This window comes from Episyrphus balteatus, chromosome 2 (genome assembly GCF_945859705.1).
Source record: "Episyrphus balteatus chromosome 2, idEpiBalt1.1, whole genome shotgun sequence".
In the NCBI taxonomy this organism is placed as follows: Eukaryota; Metazoa; Arthropoda; class Insecta; order Diptera; family Syrphidae; genus Episyrphus; species Episyrphus balteatus.
The window spans coordinates 47,905,256-47,926,583 of record NC_079135.1 but is presented as its reverse complement, the minus strand read 5'-3'; the positions used below and the strand labels follow the sequence as shown (position 1 = coordinate 47,926,583).

At 33.1% G+C, this 21,328-nt stretch overlaps 1 protein-coding gene and 1 long non-coding RNA gene across 2 annotated transcripts; both read left to right on the top strand.

The window, feature by feature from the left end:
* The first annotated feature begins 2,427 nt into the window (after window positions 1-2,427).
* On the top strand, window positions 2,428-6,968 carry LOC129909421 (proline-rich protein 36-like). Its single transcript, XM_055986507.1, has 2 exons — window positions 2,428-2,463; window positions 4,299-6,968. Exons 1-2 carry the CDS (start codon window positions 2,428-2,430, stop codon window positions 6,966-6,968), a joined length of 2,706 nt encoding a protein of 901 aa, XP_055842482.1.
* A 4,044-nt stretch (window positions 6,969-11,012) lies between these two features.
* LOC129912355 (uncharacterized) lies at window positions 11,013-11,722 on the top strand. The gene is made up of 2 exons (XR_008771804.1): window positions 11,013-11,212; window positions 11,280-11,722. It is a non-coding gene; the product is annotated as an uncharacterized LOC129912355 (long non-coding RNA).
* The last annotated feature ends 9,606 nt before the right edge of the window (window positions 11,723-21,328 follow it).

Genomic DNA, 21,328 nt, shown 5'->3' with positions numbered 1-21,328 from the left:
CGACTTTAGACTTTACCTAGGATGGACTTGGACATATACGACACAGAGACTCAAACTCGTCCGTGAAACACTTTGTCGTCTATGCATTCAATGGCACTGGCACGTACCATTAAAGATCTATTAGTGCGATTTTATCTGGAATCAAGGCGAGGGAAAGGCACACACACACACATAGCAAAAAGGACAGTATTTCCTCATACATTTTTTTTTCCTTAATTTTATTGCCACTTTTTTCTTTACTATTTGCCAAGTCCTTTTAAAGGACTTCTTTTTTTTTTTTGGGTTGTAAAAATTTCAGAAGATTTCCATTGTCGTGTATGGAAAAGGTGGCATTGTTCTTTTAAGTGGGTTATGAAGGAAAATACGTGCTTTGAATGCTGACTTTGGTGTCACATCTCGATAGAAGATGGGAGACTCTGCATAGAATGAATGCGGATGATGCTTGGACTTGACTTGGCCCGTTATCGTTCTATGGTCCTTGTAATTGAATTGTTAAAAGTATATCAACTGGATGTCATAGTTAAAGAAGGTACATGATGTAATGTAGGTAATAAAGGAAGACACATAACTTCTTGAAAATAAAAATCTGACCCCACATCGTTAACGAGAAAGGTTACAAATTTTAATAATTTATTTTTGCTTAAATGTCATTTCGAAGTGGCAATTCTAATTTTCATGAGAGATTCTGCAGCTTTCTTTTTGAAATTTCTTAAATCAATTAAATTAAGGAAAATGTTTACCTTTGTGAGGTCCTTTCGAATTTAGATTCAAGTAGGTATGTAGTAGGTAGGTACATTAGAAAACAAAACGCCCTGTTAACCAATATGTCCTGTTCTTGTTGTAAAATATAAACACATAATGCAAATATTTGCAATGCAAAATCAACAATTACTCCTTATTTTATTATGCTTTCAAGGATTGATAACAAATATTGTTACTAGATATTAAATATACACTTTTTGATAAATATCTATTTCGATTGTTGGGTAGAAATTTATGGTTGTTTATTCCGTTTTTTCAAGATCTTTTGAATTGAGTAATGTTTAAAGTTGGTTAGTGTGATTTTTTTAACATAGGTTTTAAGACAAACTATAAGAAGTGGGAGTAAATTTATGAATTATGATTAATTAAGATCGATTTTGAAGCTTTCCAATTTAGCAGTTAGGGTAAAAGCGGGTGATATGGCTAAGCGGGGGAGATGGCGCACCTTAAATATCTTGAGCATTTATTGCTCTAGAAATGTATGAAAAATATTTTTAGCTTTCTTTAAATATTTTAAATCGAAGTAGCCAGTATTCGTTTCTTTGTCTGTGATACAATGTGATGATTTTTTTCGAATTTTTTTTTTTCGTTTTTTTTTTTTTGTTCCGATATTTTGTGATTCGTTGGGATCTTAGATGCCCTTGATACACCAATACATACAAGAGAGTATAAGTTATGCATTGCATGTGAAATCTGAGCTCTATTTCTATCTGCTTTTTATAGGTGCTTACGAATAGGAATTATGCGACATAAGGTGAGATGGCGCAGTTTTTTGCGAGTGAAATGGAGCATTCCGTACTAGAATTTTTTACTCGAGTATAGTGTTAGCATGTGCCATATCACCCTCAAACTATTTTTTTTAAGTAATTCAACCAAGTTCAAATTTTATAAAAAAGACGACTGTAGTTGCAATCTATTATATGGCATGCATTGGTGCTTGACTCCTTCACATCGTTCAACCATTCCTATAGGGGGAGATGGTTTTTTTTAAACTTTTTTTCTATATTAATTTAAAAATATAAATTTAATATATAAAAATCTGTAAAACAAACAATACGTTGGATATTGAAAATAGAACATTTATGCATTGTTAGAAATATGAAATGTGTTTTACTTTGAAAAATATGCCAAAAACAAAAAAAGTATGCCATCTCACCCGCTTTTACCCTACCCATTGGACTGGACTTTTGTATCGAATAAAAACAAATTTTATATATTTATTATGAGATTCCTTGAAAAGTCTATAATAAATGTATTCTTTACAACTTTAACCTTATAGCCTTATAACCTTATAGTATTTCTAAAAAAAGGAATTAATTACAATGGTAAACAAAATTGCATATTTTTTGTGTTTTATAAAGTTTCTTAACTGTTTTTTACTAGTTTGGAATTGCTGATTTCAATTCTGCCCTCAGGTTTTTCTAAGAGCTCTACATAGTTTGGATGATACAGGGTGATCAAACGTAGCAAAAAAAAAAACTATTATTGAGATTGTATTTCGAAAATATCTCGAAAATACAAAAATTCTAATTTCGGATTCAAGTTTAGCAGACACAAAGCATTTAGAAAAGTATTGTTTTGTTCCTGAAACAGAACCACTGTAAGCTGAAAAGACTTTTTAACGGCAATATCTCAAAAACGCGAGCTTATATAAAAATTTTGATTATGGATTTGAGCTCAGCACTCCAAGTCCAAGGAAAAGTTAATCAAACTTTATTAAACAAAACCCTAGTTGTCAAGCGTTATGCACCATTACCTAATAGTTATTGAAATAGAGGGTCACGCGAAAGGTTCTGGATTCAAATCCAGCCTATTCCTTGGCGGTACTGTGAAATATCGCTCTGCGAAATAACTCTGACTTTAACGTTTAGACTTTTTGAACCATAAAAATTTAAAACCACCCCGATTGAGCATTATTTCACTTTTTCAGTTGTATTTTCAAAGTTGAAGAGAAGTCTATTTAAATTTACCTACATTGAAACTGGGACACGGAAATTTGGGACTTATGTACCACCGATTTGAGACTTACGAGCATTTTTACTTGGAGACTCTCCAGAGGGGTTTTTGGTATTAATTTTTTTGGACCAAAAATAACGGTACTTGTCATATATACCGATTTTAGAAAAGTTGAAATTGCTCAAAAACGGCTCCAACGATTTTGTTTAAAACATTCAAATGTAAGTTTTAAGACAAGGTCTACCTTCTAATTTTTTTTGAAAATCATTACTAACGGTACCTGCCTGCCATAGAACCGTTTTTTTTAAAATCCGATTTGCTCCGAAACTGCTTATTCGATTTCAACGAAACTTTTTGCGAAAAAGCATTTACCTATATAATTTAAATATAAACCAAAAATAAAATTTTGAAAAAAAGTATCTAATTTTTGGATTTTTAAAAAAATTTTGAATTTTTTTTTTTTCAAAAATCAAATTTTCGAAAACGGAACATTGAATTTTTTTGAAATTCTGTTTTTAGGTGTTGATTAGTGGCGTCTACAAAATGCCAGACCAATTTTATTTTAAAATTTTTTTTCCAAAAAATTATTTATAAAAAATTAGTTTTTTAAAAAACGGCTCTAACGATTTTGAAAATTTTTTTTCTAAAAATGCACCTTAAAAAATCAAATATTTGGAGGGCAATTTGATTTTGTTTTATTTTTTTGAAAAAGAATTTTTTTTAATACCTATACCTATATTTCCCATATTTTTGTATAAAAAGTCGTAAAAATGTAAGCAACTTGAACTCTAAGAGCAAGTTCGTGCGACCCAGTCGTGCATTTTATTATGTTTGGAAATGGGGCATAAATCACAAATTTTTTGAAAAATGGAATAATTTAAAGAAATAATTATAAGTTGACAAAATTTTATAAGAAAATATTTATGTTCTCAGTTGAACTAGGCGAAATTATTTCCAAATCGGGATTCGGGAGTAAAAGAAGCCATATTGAAAAATGAACACCTTGCGTTCGTTTAAATAAATTGAGAAGACACCTTATGCAACTTTGTTTTATAAAAGTTTCTTGAGAATTTTGATGGTCTTATGAATTTTATGAAACCAACAATACATTATATTCCATTGATATACAACCAAAAATAAAAGTCAAAAGTTAAATCTTGCTCATACAATCTTGTGCATTTCCAAATAATACAATCTATCATTGCATGCATTTCAGACAACACATACCTACCTCAAAAACAATAAAATATCTTTAGTAAAAAAGGAAATACCTACAGATAAGCGATGACTAACATTGCAGATATTCCATTCAATTGCAATTAAAATGTCATTAGAACCTTATTTTCAAATATCCCAAAACTAAGGTGATTAGCATGTACAGGAATGCAAACCTGAAAGATTTCTTCTTCCACCTTTTTCACTAGCTAGGTAGTGAAATACAAGAGAACCTTACATATTTTTTTAGTATAAATAGGTCAAACATTCAACGACAGAGTATCAAACATAATTTGAACTCCAAGATGGTAAGTCAAAAAAACATAACTCCTCCAAGTGTCTTACTAAATTATTGTGTTTTCTAGAAATTCCTCATTGCCGCTTTAGTCTTGTGCTTTGCACTTGTTGGGCAAATACAAGGAGGTAGTCTTCGTGGATATTCACTTATAACTCCCCATAAAGAATATGGTGTTCCGGTGCTCGGTCCTGGTGGAACTCAGTATCAAGAAATCAATCCAACTGCCATTGAATCAACAACTTCCAAGCCATTTGTCAACGATCTACCTTTCATCAGTAATCCTGTAAACTTTGAATTGCCTGCAGAAAAGCCAACAAGTCACATTGAGCCTGTGACAGAAAAACCAAAGCTTCCTTTGCTTCAACCAGGGCTTCCATCTTTGCCAGCTGCACCAATTGTTCCATTGGTCAATATCGAACAGCCAATTCAATCTCATATTGAATTGTCAGGTTCATATTTGCCACCAACTGCTTCTGTTGTCTCGCAGTCTTTTGAACAACTTTCTGCCAGCAACTTGCTCTCGAAACCAGAACTTCCACATCTGGAACCAGGACTTCCAAGTTTGCCAGCAGCTCCTATTGTTCCACTTGCTATTGAAGAACCCATCAAAGTTGACCAACCTTCTCAAGTCAGTGGTGAAGTATCAAATGCTTACTTGCCTCCAAAACCAGAGCTTCCAAATTTACCAATAGCTCCTGTTGGACAAATTAACCAAGGATTTTCATACATCAACTTACCTTCAGCTATTGGATTGGCACATGTTCAACCAGCAGCTTCATTGATTCCACTTGCTATTCCTCAACCAATTCAGATTTCGCAACAACTTTCCGGTGCCTTCTTGCCACCATTACCACAGCTTTCTCTTCTTCAACCTGGACTACCATCGTTGACAGAAGCTCCAAAAGTTCCACTAACTATCGCCGCTGAACAACCCAATCAAGCTGGTCAAATATCCAACACCTACTTGCCTCCCAAGCCAGAACTTCCTCTTCTTCAACCAGGACTTCCAGCTCTGCCAGAAGCTCCAATAGTTCCACTTGCAGTTGAACAATTAATCCAAGGTGCTCAAGTTGAAGTACCCAACGCTTACTTGCCTCCCAAACCGGAACTCCCTCTTCTTCAACCTGGACTACCAGCTCTGCCAGAAGCTCCAATAGTTCCACTCTCAGTTGAACAACCAATCCAAGCTGCTCAAGTTGAAGTATCCAACGCTTACTTGCCTCTAAAACCGGAACTTCCTCTTCTTCAACCAGGACTACCAGCTCTGCCAGAAGCTCCAATAGTTCCACTCTCAGTTGAACAACCAATCCAAGCTGCTCAAGTTGAAGTATCCAACGCTTACTTGCCTCCAAAACCGGAACTTCCTCTTCTTCAACCAGGACTACCAGCTCTGCCAGAAGCTCCAATAGTTCCACTCTCAGTTGAACAACCAATCCAAGCTGCTCAAGTTGAAGTATCCAACGCTTACTTGCCTCCAAAACCGGAACTTCCTCTTCTTCAACCAGGACTACCAGCTCTCCCAGAAGCCCCTAAAGTTCCACTAACTATCGCAGTTGAAGAATCCACTGAATCTGCTCAAGCCGAAGTATCCAACACCTATTTGCCACCGAAAGCTGAACTTCCCCTTCTCCAACCTGGACTCCCATCGTTACCAGAAGCACCAAAAATTCCTCTCACTTTAAACATTGAACAACCTATTCAAGTTGAACTTTTTAATAACTATTTACCACCCAAACCTGAACTCCCTCTTCTTCAACCTGGACTACCAGCCCTGCCTGAAGCACCAAAAGTTCCACTTACTATTGCCACTGAACAACCCATCCAATCCGAATACCAACCACCAGTTCTACCAACATCAGCTCCAACAGTTCATGTAACCGAATTTGTATCCACTGGCTACTTGTTGCCGAAGCCAGAGCTTCCTCTTCTTCAACCAGGTCTTCCAGCCTTGCCAGCAGCTCCATCTGTGCCCCATAACATTGAACAGTTTGCTACAAATCTACCAGCTGTAGAAATTCCATCAAAGCCTTTACCAACTGAAAACATCGACCTCCCAAAAATTACTGAGATTCCAGCTCTTCCGGTTATTCCCGCATCACCTCAAATAATTGAAGAATCAAAGATTGGTTATCACTACAACAAACCTGCTACTTCATTTATTGAAACTGCCCAACTTGCCTTGGAGGAAATTAAGAAAGATCCAATTCCCGAAGCACCGATATTTATCAACAAACCTTTCTTACAGAATCACATCGTTTCACCATCAAGTGAAAACATTGAAATTCCAAAACTTCCCGAGATTCCAGCCCCTGTTATTCCCGCATCAGCTCAAATCGTTGAAGAATCAAAAATTGGTTACACCTACAGCAAACCAGCTGCAGCATTTATTGAGGCTCCACGACTTGCATTAGCTTCCCGAGAACCTATATTTATCAACAGACCAATCTCATTATCTAGCTCTATTCAACCAGTTCAACAAATTGCAGTTCAATCTTCTATTCCAGCTCAGCAGGTTTTAGTTCAACCAGCACACCAGGTTCAGCAAGTCTACGTTCAAAATTCACTTCCAGCACAACAGATTTTACTTCAACCTTCTTTCGCTGGAGCTCAGCAGGTTCAAGTTCAACCTTCCGTTCAAATTGTCTCACAAACAAATAAGGCTCCAGGTGTACCTTCCCTCGGATACATCTATAACAGAAATAACAACGCCGAAATTTTATTTCCAGTACGCAACTAAACTGAAATGAGCCTTAACAGGGTAGGGTTTATTCCTAATTCCATCCAATAATAAGCTTCCTATTCAATAAAACTAATTTTAACAAAAATGCTGACCTACACTAAAGGTTTTTCCTCTTCCAGACCTATAACCATTCAATTATTGTTTGATTAAAAATAAATAAACTATATCAACCACTACAAAAAAAGTTTACACATCTTTTGATCTTTATTGCATAGTAGCAAACTACACTCAGTTTACTAAATTAGAAAACAAAATTGTTGTTGTGCAAGGGTTCCCCACAGAGCTAACCTCAAATTGCAAATATAAATTGAAACGTTCCTATATTTCTTCGTCCATTTAGAGTAGACCCAAAAGCCATGAAGAAAAACATCTTGATTAAAGTAATTTTATGTAATACCACAGCAAAATACACGCACACAAAATAATCCAAAGGGCAAAAATATTAAAATAGCAAGAAAGTCCATACAAAATGTTGACTCCTATGTATCGACATGGCACACAAAAGCTGAAGTTGAAAGCTGAAAAGGGGGGGCCAAGTTGATAGTATCTTTTGCCAAACCAAATAATGTTTTTCTTATTTTTTTAAAACATCATGTATGGAACTTGAAGAATAAGATGCTTCCAAAGAGTTTAGGCTACCATATCTAATAAATAAAAAAAAAGGAATGGTGGAGAACCAGTCTGACAAAAAAAAAAAAACTGGCAAGTAGAGGATAGATACCGACGACTGACTTCGGGCGACCTATAGCAAAAGCAATATTATTTAGGTTTGTGTTGGCCTAAAAAAGTAAAAAAGGAACTATGGGAAGGTTCACAAAAGAAGGGAGAAAAATAAAACTTGAAGACTCCCGACATTTCACCTGGTCGCATTATTCCTTCGGTTTGAATATAAATACAAAGTAGATACTCTTTTTTGGAAATTACAGTGGTGCCTTGCAGTTACTGGAAAATTCCATAGTTTTAGGTGAGAGAGTAAAAGTAAAAACATAAATTGAAGCAACACTAAGAAACCGGTAACTCACAGTGTTTAAACTTGAGCTTTATCCGCGATTATTAGATTTGCCTTAAATCTTGACATATAAGTTAGATACAATGGTAAAACTTGAATAGTATTTTTCTTGGAGCAGTTCAATACAAAAACTTTAACTTTGCTGCCTCGTTTCGAGGATCGTTTTCCTTTACAAAAAATTTAATCCATAAAATTTAAACCAAGTATCAGATTTAAATGAAACACAGGAGTACTAGGCCCCTTTTCTAACACTATTTAACATTTTTTTTTTTTTTATAAATTCTTTTGACTATATTTCTCTATAAATAAATAGTTTCTTTACAGGCAATGTTGTTTTTGTCAAAAACGGCTCTAACGATTTTCATAAGAAAATAAAAATACATGGACTGTGGAAAATAAGAGCCTACTTTTGAAATATTGAAATGAAAAAAAAAATGTTTGGCCCGTTATTAACGTTATTTTCATAGAACTGATTTCTTGATGTCTAATGGCGTTTTTAATTGGCAATCTGGAAGCAAAAAAAAAGCAATCTGAAAGCGTTCAATTGGGCAAAACTGACAGTTCTGATTCTGAAAAAAAGAGAATTTCTCTTCTGGTTTTAAAAACAGAATCAGAATCAGAATCACTCACACATTCATAGATTTAAATGTCAGCAGCACAAAATGTTTGTAGCACAAAAACAAATGCAATTTGGCGCGAATACACATACATATGTGACACAAGTCAAACTCAACCAATACATTCACACCAAACATCAGATTCTTCGGAATAAAAAAAAAACTGTTCAATTGGGATTCCGAATCGAAGAACAATTCCGGATTGCCAATTAAAAGTGCCATAACTCTCTCGAAAACAACGTAATCGATTTCAACGAAATTAAAAAAAAAAATGTTTTAGTAACTTTAATGTCGAAATTAGGAAAAGGATTCCAATAATATTTTCCACTTATGGGACTGCTAAATTATTTTTGAAAATATTTATACTTCTAAAACTTCTCTTTTAGACAAGAAATCCTATCGCATAGTTCCTTTGGACTAAATACTACTACTACTAAGGTCTAAATACTTTCTGCCCCTTAAAAACAAAATATGTATTCAAAATAATTTTGTTACCCCTGACTTCCCTCACTGTTTTATAATATTTCCCACATTACATTCCATGTTCCATCTCAAGGCATTCGGAACCAAATGCCATCCCAGCTAAGCCCATGACCACCAACAAAAGCCACCTGTGTTTTTTTTTTTATTTTTGTTTTGGAACAACACATGTACCTTACAATCTCATCATGTCTACCAGTTGGCTACCTTCTTGTTATGTTTTGGTGTGGTAAAAGGTAAAGTAAAATTATAAGATGATGACATCAAACAACAACAACAATAACAAGACATCAACGACAAAGTACTACCAAGGAGCAAGAATAAAGATGACGACGATGATGATGATGATGCAACAAAGTTTCAATGTAGTTTGACAAGAATCAGTAAAGAAGCTGAAAAAAAAGAAAAAAAAAACACACGGAAGGATTTTCCTTTAGAATAGAAGAAGTTATGACCTCTCTTCTAGCAGATCTTGGTTCTTGGGTGTTTAAGAAATAAAGGAAGTCTTTCGTTTATATGTTTTTGGATAAAAACAGGCTTCAAAGAGCAGATATAGTTCACTGAGTTTTCTATCTCTCTACACTTAAAAGATTATGTTCTTGTTTGTATTTTTATGTGTGTGTGGGAAAAACTTTTCTATTTCTATTTATTAATTTGACACAACTTACAGGATATACGTGAGGGAACAAGCTGAAAGTTTTTTAGGAGAATTTTAAATAAAATGGACATTTTATATACGAAGAAGAAGGTATAAAAACAGATAAAACAAAAAACCGAAGAAGTTCTTTAAGTCCTTTTTGTTTTTACTTTATTTTTTTTAACTAAACCATTAAGATGCTTAAACTTTAACAACTTAATGTAGCGAGTAACAAAGTTTCAGCTGCTTAAGATATCAAAAAAAAAAAGAAGAAAAAACGAAAGAAATGGGAAATAAAAGTTGGTCCTTGGCCTTGTCTAAAAGAGAAAGCATCTCCAGGAAGATGAAGAACAAATATGCCACAAAGTTTCGTTTCTTCGAAGCACATTGAATAGTGCTTTAGTGGCAAAGAGGTGACGGTATAACAGTACAGTACCTACCCTAAATTATATGTATAGATATATAAATACGTATCAAATGATTAATTAGATGAGAAAAAGATATTTCAAGGATACTTCACCCTGAGACTTTCCTACTTAGTGGCAAAAGAAAAATACTCAATTATTTAGAGTTAATCTTTCATTATTTGCTGTGATGGTAAGTTTGGTTTCGACTTGAAGTAGGTATCTGCTGTCTATCTATGTGAAGAAGGGTGGTTATTTGTCTTTTGCTTTTTTTTCTGACTACAATATGGTGGTTGATAAGTGCGGTTTTTCTTTCTCTGATGACAGACTGAATCAATGGGGTACTTAAGTAGTCAGTAAGTTGCCACACACCTTTGCAAATACAAATAAGACTTAGTAGTTGATTTTTGGAGTAGATGCCTTCAGGGATAGACAAATGAAAGTAAGATAATTAAGACTCTTTCTTATCAAAGGATTAATGGAATCATTTTGTCAGAGTTCTATTAACAGCAATAATTACCTATAGAACTGAGGTAACTTTGTTAATCTTGATTAAAGTTGAAGATGTTTTTCTTTTTGTTGTTGTTGTTTTAATGAAAAACCTCCTTAATGTGTTCTTATTTGATTAAACTAATTGATCGAATTGTACTATCTGCACATACTCAGATATCAAGCTTCAAGATGGTTATTTTTCTGTGCAAATAAATGGCATTAATTAACTCAAAGAAACAGTTTTATGAAGTTTATGCAAAATTACCTTCATTTTAATTTGCAATTTAATAAATGGGATTGTGAAACTCTTTACTGCAGAAGTTCTCCTTACGGTTGGCATGTAGAAGTGAATTAGGTTGTTTTTAATAATAGACTATTAAATACCATACAAAATGTGTGTTTTTTTTTTCAAAACAAAATGTAAACTTCTCTAAACACTCTTGTTTCATCATTCTCAGTAAATTGATTTCAAATCAAAGCTAGCATTTTATAAATTTTCAAGCTTTCATTAAATATTTTTCTACAATCGATCAGAGTTTTTCTTTAGAAACATCAATTTCCAATTTATTAATACAAATAAATTTATTATTAACTTTAATATGGTAATTTATTAATTGCATTTTTATAACAGTTAACAATATTTAAATATTTTCTTTATTTTACTTTCAGTTGAAAGCAATTCAAATTACATTAATTGTTTGCATTATAATTGCATTTAGCAAAATTAATGCCCATACAATTTATAAAAGGGATGTTCCGGAAAATTCAGCAGCACCAGCAGTAACTACTGAGACTGCGGTAATAGAAACTACGGTACCGGGAATTGCGGTGACAGAAACTTCGGGAACAATTGCTGCATCTACTTCTAAAAAAGTCGAGGAAGGATCAAAAACTATTTCTGTCCTGACAACTACTACTCCAAAATCGAAAAAAATAAAAATTCATACCAAGTCAAAGCCTAAAAATAATGCAGGATTGAAAATTGGATTCGATGGGCAGTACATCTTTAAAGCAATGATTATTTTAAATGTGTTTTATGTTGCCAAATTGTTTGCTTAATATTTTTCTTCTTACCATTTGTTTAAATAAATTTTTAAATTTTTAATACAAAATTAGACAACACAGATTTGGATTTTTTATTAGATAAATTTTTATAGGTGGAGCCTCCGTCAAAAAAAAAATTTCCGTTCGCCGTTATAAATTGGTTTTCGGTATTCATAACACCGCGGTTAGCCTTAGCCATCATTTACGATTTACCAAAATGTAAAAGAAGTTGGAGAGAGCATAATTATGCTCATGCATTTTTGTAAATATGTTTTTCATACCTTATATAGCTAAAAACCTACACAACAATTTACTTTTAAGAATAGTACTAATGTACCCAAGTGTTTTCATTTTTGAAATAGCAGAAATTGGAAATTCAATATCAAGTTTACAATCAAAGCAGAAAGTTGGTATTTTTTATAAGCGTAACTAACTTCTTCCTTTTAGTCAGTCGAATATGCCAGTTTGGGTAATATGTCACTTTTCAAATAGATATTTTCAAAAACCAAATAACCCAATAACTTGAGCGTCTACAATTAGACTACAAAATAAACAGGAGATAATGACTAATGAACATCCTAATAACACTGGTCAACAAAATTGAACTTTATTTTTGTTGCCACAAGAACCAAAATATAGTTTTCTGAAGTTTTTTTTTGGTGCTGAACTCGAATCTGAAGTCAGACAAATTTGATTGGCCTACAAGTTCAGCACCCTAAAAACCTTCGGGTTCTTGTGGCAAAGAAAATCTTCAATTTGGTTGACCGGTGCTGTTTTTGAGCTATAAAGAATACTTAATCTAAAAATATCAGGGGTAATATCGGGAAGATTTAAAAAGTTTTTGAAATAAGGAAACAAGTACATACTGGCACCGTTACAAATAATTTCTTTGTAATGAATTATATCATAAATAAAAATATAACCTGGAAAACAGTCAAAATGACGGGTTTTGCCATTTTAAAACGGTAATATCTCAAGAAAGGAGGTCAATCAAAGTTATCTGACTTTGGATTTGAGTTCAACACCCCAAAAACCTTCAGAAATTATATTTTGGTTCTTGTGCCAAAAACTTTGTTGAATTTACAAAAGCAATGCATCATGGCATTGATAAAATTTCAAATAATTGAAGTCTAAAATTTTCTTTGTATAGGTGTATTGGTTTTGTGTGAAATTTCTCGAACTGTTGTTTGCTTATTCTCTTTGAACAAAATCCTCTATTTTTGTTTCTTTTTTTGCAACGAAAAGCCCTGTTTTGTTGAATTCAAATTGAATTATCTTTCGGTCTTACTTTAACTTTGGAAACTTTTATACTTTTTTAAAACCGGAAATAACACGGCAAGTTTTTTTAAATAATAAACCTTCGTCACCCCATACAAAATTTTTTTGTGGCTTTACTCGCAAATAGAAGTAAGAAATTGAGCTTTTTGAAGTGAAAACTTCTTTAGTATCGTAGTGATTTGAAACAAGATTAAACGAAAACGCGACACGACTTCAACTTGTTATAACTTTTTTGTTTTAATAGATTAAGTAAATGAAATTTGTACTGTAGATAGGTAATTAAATAAACTATAAATGTACAAAATTTCAATTAATTTCATATTAAAAATTCTGAGATAACGGTAAAAAGATGTTCTTTTTCTACACACGTTATATCTTTTGATCTAGTGCACATACAAACTTGATTTAACTTTAATACGCATGCTGATAACATAACTTTTGATATATAACACATAACGGTAAGTGGTCTACAAGTTACAGAATCTTAAATTGAAAAAAATGACAAATACCTCAAAACACCTGTGGAGATCTGTTGCCGATGACCAGCCACCATTGTAGAAAGTACCGTAATCTAAGTTTGAAATTTCGACATGGTTGGTTTTAAGAAATTCTTACTTTTTTTGCAGGCATCGCATCGTAGGAATACGATTGAGGCGTCTTATAAAAGGTGAAATAATAAGCTTTCAGATTTTTTATTGGTGTCATTTAAAAAAAATGGATTTAATGGTGTTAAAAGAGAAAAAGGATTGATTTTTTTGCTTTTTTGATGAAAACAGATTGGGTTCAAAAATTCTAGCTCCTTTTGTATATGTTGTATGATGTTGTATAGACAAGCCATATAAATATTTTGAACTGAAACATAAGCTTTCAGATGATTTAAAATTCATTATAAGTTGTCATAACAGAAATGGATTTAAAGGTGATAAAAGACAAAAAAGTTATGATTTTTTAAGGTTTCACTTCTACCACGTGTGAATTGCACACATGATTTTTTTTTAAATTTGGAACTGTTAATTATTTTGCAGCGAAATGGCGTATAAAATAAAAAAATATTATGATTAATTTATTTGTTCCAAATTATTAGGCAATATTTTAGTGAAAGAATTTAAAAAAAAAGTCAATTTGGGCGGAGAGAGCAAAATAATCTTTCAAAGTATGAATTTTTTAAAATTTCACAAGAACACAAGAACAAAAACCGTAAGGATTTGGGATAGGCAAATTACCAAATTCTGTGAGCTTTTAAATTGGTCTATCAGCATATTTCGTTTGAACCATTACTTTTGGGACACCCTGCATATAAGCATAAAATTGATCGGGATGCTTGGAAAAGTCATTTAATAATATGTAAATATGACCAATCTTGCAGCCCTAAGTGGTGGGATTTTGAAGTCAACTTAAAATAAAAAAAGCACTTCAGTTAGGTTAAGTTAAACAATAGCTGTGTGTTTTTTTGGCAAAGCTTTCCGCAGTGGGATTTTCAAAATATCAACACTGAACAAAAATTTTTATGCACGCACCAAGAAAAGGAAAACGTAAGCTTATACAATTCGTCAAAATTTTATCCTCAGCTTGGTTTAGCTTCTATTGCTATCGGCAGCTGCGTGTTGTTTTTGTAATTCATGTAAACCCAACTGTTCATACAGAAAACAGAAAAACACTTTACTAGTTATACTGTAGTTTAGTGAGTTTTTCAACAAATTTCAGCAGATCCTTATGAAAATAAAATATTGTCAAATAAATTATTTCATTTACAATCAGATTTTTTCATAATACATATAGCTACACAAAAAAATATCTGTTCCTTAAAAATGGTAACTTTCAACAAAATAAATTCTATTTTGTACAAATGATGAAAATTAATTGCATTCTTCTTCATTTTTTTATAGAATATAATCAAAATTGCAATTTTTATCAGTTTGATTATACTGAATCAAACATATGGCCATAAAATAAATAAAAGAATTTTGGAAAGTTCAAAGGAATTGAATGAAACCAAACTTGAGGTCCCATCTACAACCACTCCCGTTATTATTTCAAAAGATCCAGAAGTTGTGACTCAAATAGCGCAAAATAGCAGTCTAATTTCTTCAACAAAAGCACCTGAAATACTAGTGCATTCATTTGTCGAACCATCGGAAGTTCATCTATCCAACAAGACTGATCAAAAAGATTTCCCTGGAGGTATAAATGTTTAAAAGATTGTTTACAACAAAATTTAATATTTTTGTTTTTGTAGTTCTCACTGATGAAAAAATTAAAATTGAAAAACCTCAAGAACCTGCACAAAATAATTCGTCTTCACCTGAAGAATTTCCATCAACACTCTTTCGTTCTATCCAAAAACCAATTCAAATCATCAAAGAAGATTGTACATGCTTTTCAATTCGAAGACCAAACTCGGTGAAAAAATTCACAAAGTTGGAAAACTCAACAACATCAATTTTATCCGAAATAGAATCTGAAATGGGACTTTTGTTCGAAATTGCAGCTGGTGTCTTTCCATCAAAAGTCAATGACTCGAAAATATTTGAAGGAAACATCAATGAGACATCAACAAGCTTCACAAAAGCTACTCAAACAAACAGTTCAGAAGCCAAAGAGTTTAAAAACGATGAAGCACCAATTTTTGAAGATTTCATTCCTTTCTTCCCACTGGATTCTTTTCTGAGTTCAGTAATGCCTCATGAAACAATTATTATTCAGACCGAATCTGAAGCTGCAGATCCATCAAAATTGTTTCCAAAACTTTCAAATGAAGCTTTCCAAAATGGAACCTCTCGAAAAGAAATAAATCAGGGTGATATCATCAAACTATCAAATTCCTCCACTCAAAAAATTGACAAAATGGATAGCAAGATACCTGTTTCAGCTTGAATACTTTTCAAATGCATCGAAAATGTCATTTTCTTAGCCTAATCGTTTAGTTTATAAATTCTTTATATTCAGATGTTATGTTAATGGGATTCAAATAAAACTTCTTAATTAAAAAATAGATTCCACTTAGATTCCACAATTGGAAAATTCAATCTATCTATCTTTTTTGCTTAGAAAATTTTGAAAAATTGGATCTTTAAAACTCAATTTTTAATTCCATGAGTCTTGAAACCTGGAGAAGGTTTGCTTAGAAATTGGATAAATTCTTCTTTTTCTAAACACATTTCGCTTTTGTTTCAAAGTCAAAAAGCATTTTCGATTTGAAATCTAAAAGCAAGTTTATTGCCCCAAGAGATTAGTTTGATTGACTTAGGCCCTGTTTCCCACCTTCTCCACCCTTGTCATATTCATTTAAATTCTTTCCCTTTCCAGAGTCATGCACTTCAACATTGAACTAGGAGGTATATCCTGTGTGTATATAACCAGAACCACTTTGAAAACGGTGCTAAATCTCTCTTCTTTCACTTCCATAATCTATTGCCTTTGAACGTCTTAATCTTGCTTCTCATAAAAGCATTTACACTTTACCATAAGATAATGAGAATTTACTGGTTCTGTCTTATAAAAAAAAAAAGTAAAACGCCTCCTTTAACCTTTACATATTAGCAAAAGGCACCTAAAGCACTTTCTCAAACCATTCAGTGAAAGCTTTTAACGAAGTATCTTTCTTCATTCGCGAGTTCTTTCACCTTCTGATGTCGTTTATTGGGTTTTGTTTGCTTAGGCTTTCCATGGAACCTATATGAATCTGTGGCCTGAGACTATTATAGTTGTGATGCTAGGGCTGATTCTGGCTTTTTTGCCCCAAAAAGGATCTACAATGTTCAATAAACAACGCCCAACCATTACGGTTCACAGAACGGATAATGGACTAATCGAAAAGAATGAATAATGAACAAACACAGATGGTGAGATGATGGCGCGCTATGATGCGATAATATGATAGCTCGTGTATAGTTGGTTGATGTTAAATCTATGTGAATGTTGTAGGTACCCTCAGGACCATTCACACGCGTCACTACATCAGATTAAAAGTCTCCTCATGTAGGTACTCTAAAAACTATACCACATACACCGACACAAGTTCATATATGCATACCTATAGTATAGGAAGAAAAGTGAGATAAAATGTTTGTATCACATGGAAATCTCATGAATACACTACTTATATATGTATGTACAATGTACATTGAATCATTCAAGTTGAGGGGTGTCGAAAATTCAGTTCCATTGAATTCAATTGAATGCATCTTCTGTCCACATAAAACTCACTCTCTATACCCTACACATTTCTTATTCATCGCAATGTTGTAGATGCATGCCCTGCAGCAATATGAAAATGCCCAGTTACCTGTTTCAACCAGCAGGAGTAGGAGCAGTGACAGCAGCAGCAAGCATCAGGAACTATAAAACAAACCACGAGATCCTCTGAGGCAAACTAAAATGATTGGCTACAAAAGCATCCAGATAGTTTGTTGGTTAAGTTGTAGCGGAAGTGCCAGATGAGAGGATTTTTTTTGTTTTTTTGATTTGCAGAATATAGTTTATATGGGTACTGACATTTCACAAGGACACATGGTTTACGGCGAATTGATGTACTTTAAGGCTTAGTACTAATTCTAAAATGTAAATCAAATACGTTCCACATAATGTTTACGCAATAATTTTTCAATTTATTTATCCTGTGCTGTAACAAGAGATGTGATATGTATTCCTTTTTACAATCCACAGTTCATTTTAATCTGTTATCTTTTTCAACATGAAAAATATTCAGTTAAGAAAAAAAAAAATTAATATGATTCCCGTAAAAAAATAACATGTTCCACATTTTTGATAATGAGATTAATGGAATAGTTTGACAGTCACTTTTAGTTCACCTTGTAAGCAATTAGTCCGTTCCACACTATGTTTGAAACTGCCGAATTTAGTAATATTTAGTTATTTTTGGTCAGAGTCTGTTCCCAACTTCAAAAATTGTGTAGAAGAGAGCGCTCACGAGAAAGTAAAAAATTTCCTCACCCTGACAAATTTAGCCCAAAGAATTTCTTCCGGCAGAAATATGAGTTCTGTCAAATGAAAAGTTGACGTATGCCAAACAAATAAATAAAGAAGAAAACAAATTGAATTTCATTAAAAAAGTGTTAATGTTTATCAAATTAAGCATAAAATATGAAATTGTGTTGTAAAATGGTGTCCAACTTGTTCCAGACTTTTTGGCAGTCTTTCGTAGTTTTATTTCCTACTGAGGGAATTCTCTCCCAACTATCATTAATTTGAAAGACTTCCTAATTTAGTGCACAAAAAGTCTGGAACATACCTAATATCTTTGAAATTGATTGGAAGGACAAAAGTCCATTGGAGTGTTGAATAATTATGAAGAAAAAAATTAAGTTGTGGAGCGTATTGGTGAAGCTAAACATAAATGGTTTTGTTATCTTAAGATTCACATTAGAGAGAACTGGTATATGTTAAAAAGTAAGAGAGACGTTATATCAAAAGTCAGAGAGCCTTCTTTACATCCCAAAAACTACAATTTCGAAAAATTTCCAAACAAACCTTAACAACAAAGCAAATTAGGTATTTACGAACAACACTCTCAATACAAATACCATCAAATGATCTACTATGATTTTAGAACCATCACCGCAAAGAATCGGTGCAAGATTCTTCCTAACAAGTAGCAAGAACAGATGCCTACGTCAGTGGCGTACGTTGTGTTGCCGGGGCCCCGGGGCAAGACTTAATTTTGGGGCCCCTTTGATATTTGGGGGCCACTTAGATACAAAAACAAAAGTACGTATACGCCATACATTTTTTTTTGTATGGCTTATTTATTTTTAGGTTTATTTTAATGTTTTATTATGTTTTTATTTTTATCATAAAAGTAGCAAATCCTTGTACTAGGGGCCCCCAAAATTGAATATTTAGAGACCCCTAAAATAATTTTTTTTCTAGCTTAGAATTGATAGTTCTTGGGGCCTCTGTTCTGAAGTAATATGAACATGTACATATTTGATTTTCCATCATTAAACATAATTTTTTTTTACTGTGCGCCCCTGAAAAATTAATTTTGGGGCCCCAAAAATTAAATGTTTAGAGTCCCCTAAAATAAAAAATTTTTGAAGCTTAGAATTGATAGTTCTTGGGGCCTCTGTTCTGAAGTAATAAATACATACTATAGGTTAGGTATTTAATTTTCCGTCACCAGACATAATTTTTTTTATTTTGGGGTCCCTGAAAAACTATTTTTGGGGCCTCAAAAGTGAGTGCTTAGAGGCCCATAAAATATAATATAATTTTTTTGGAGCTAAGAATTAATAGGTATTGGGGCCTCTGTTCTGAAGTAATATTCGAAATGCCACCTATAAAATAATGTTTTTATTTTGGGCTCTGATATATTTATGTTGGGACCCCTGAATTGATATTTAATTTTCCATTTGGTTGTTTTGAATCACACTGAAGTAATAGCTTTTGAGGATCCTCATATAATATTTGTCATGCCATCAGAAAATTTAATGAATATTTTTGGGCTCCTTAGTAATAGATTTTGGGGCCCCCAAATTAATATTTGATTGGCTCTCAACTAACGGGGTTCCTGAAAAATTATTTTTTGGGACAATTCATATAATATTTTTGGAGCCCCGAAGTCATATTTTTTGGGGATCCTAAAGTAATATTTAGTAATCCATCAACAAATGTAATTTAATTTAAAAAACAATTTTTTTAATTTAATTTTTTTTTGACGCCCCGAAGTAAAGGCTTTTGGGGCCCGTGGCCTGAAGTTGTTTTTTTGCTTTTTTGGGGCCCCTAATGTATTATTTGTGGTTGCAAAGATTTTTCAAGTAATATTTTTTGGGGCCCTAAGATTAAATTTTTTTCTTTTAAAAAAGCAGTTTATTTTTTTGGGGCCCCTGGGGTAACCTTTTTATTAAATCAGTATATATTGTGTGGCTACCAATGCATTAAACATTACATTGAATGATATAATTTGTCTCCCTTGTATCCGAAGTGATTCAAATACATTTTAATTTACCTACTTTGTAACTCAATTTATTCTAAAAGTTTCCTTCTCTGCATTGTCTCCAGTTGGGGCCCTGGGGTCGGTCGGGGGCCCCGGGGCGCCGCCCCACTTGCCCCAAGGGAGTGTACGCCCCTGGCCTACGTTGAGCTGCTGGGGACCCGGGGCAAAACTAAATTTGTGGGCCCCTTTGAAATTAATTTGAATTTAAGTCAAACATTTCTCGGAACCCTGAGAGATAATATCACAGAATATTGTTTCCCAAAAATTTAAAAATTTCTGTTTATTTATTTTGTTGGGCCCTTGTTTGGAAAAGCCACCATAAACTCAAACTCCCCTGAGCAGTCTTGCAATTATACCTACAGACTTTTTTACTTTTTTCAATAGCAAAATTGCTATTTACAAACGGCAACTCTTTATGCAAGTTGCAAGAATAGATTCTTTGTTATATTCCGTTATGGCTAGAAATTAAAGGAGTACCTATAAATAATCTAAAAGCATTTTTAAAATAAAAGCTTGTCAACTACAGAAGAATTTCACATGTGACGGAAAAAAAGAGCCTCAGTTAATTTTTCTTGTTTCATTTGGTGTTTTGACTGCAGTGCGCACTCTTGCACCATCTTACCCTATTTGAATTTTTGACGTTTACATTTCACAGCATTTTATTTTCGACATTAAATTCAAGTTACGCATTCTTAAAAAAAATCTAATTTTAGTTAGAAATTAAAAATGAAATTACGATGATAGACAAAACGATAAAAATGGGTCGGACGAGTTCTTCTATTTGTTATAATCTGTATATAATAAGCTGCTACAACCTAACCGATTGGTTTTAGATACCCTTTTTGAAGACTCTGCAGAAGGGTTTTTAGAATGATATTTTTTGAACTTTGACTAATTAACAAATCTGAAAAATGTGGAATGTATTGTTATTTCCATTTGATGTGAACAAATTCAATATATTGAAAAATATTTTGAATCTCCTCCAAATTGGCAATGCTGGTACAAAATCATAATAAATGTGTGATGCTAATAAGGACTCTTTAAATGCATATCCTTGTCTCAGACAAAGACAATGCAGTGCAAAGTAGTAGTATAGTGCCCGAGAAGGAAACAGTAGAGCAGTAGAGTATAAAGATACTATCGTTTCATTCCCATACTCCTATTTTCTACGATGACAACGATGACACAGGCGTCATGTTATGGAAAATTCGTGTAAAACGGAAGAAGGTACTTAAGTGGATTGCTATTGCTAGTGCAATGCTGGAGGTCCCGCATCGTCGTCGTCGTCCTTTTTATCCGTTTTATGGTGTTTTCTACCAGGATACTAGCTACAATTTTATTTGTCTTAAATTTTTTTTTACAAACATTTTTATATAGATGGATGAATCGAGTGAAGTTGCAATTGAAGAGAGGAGGAGAGCGGAGGTTATTGAGCTGAAAA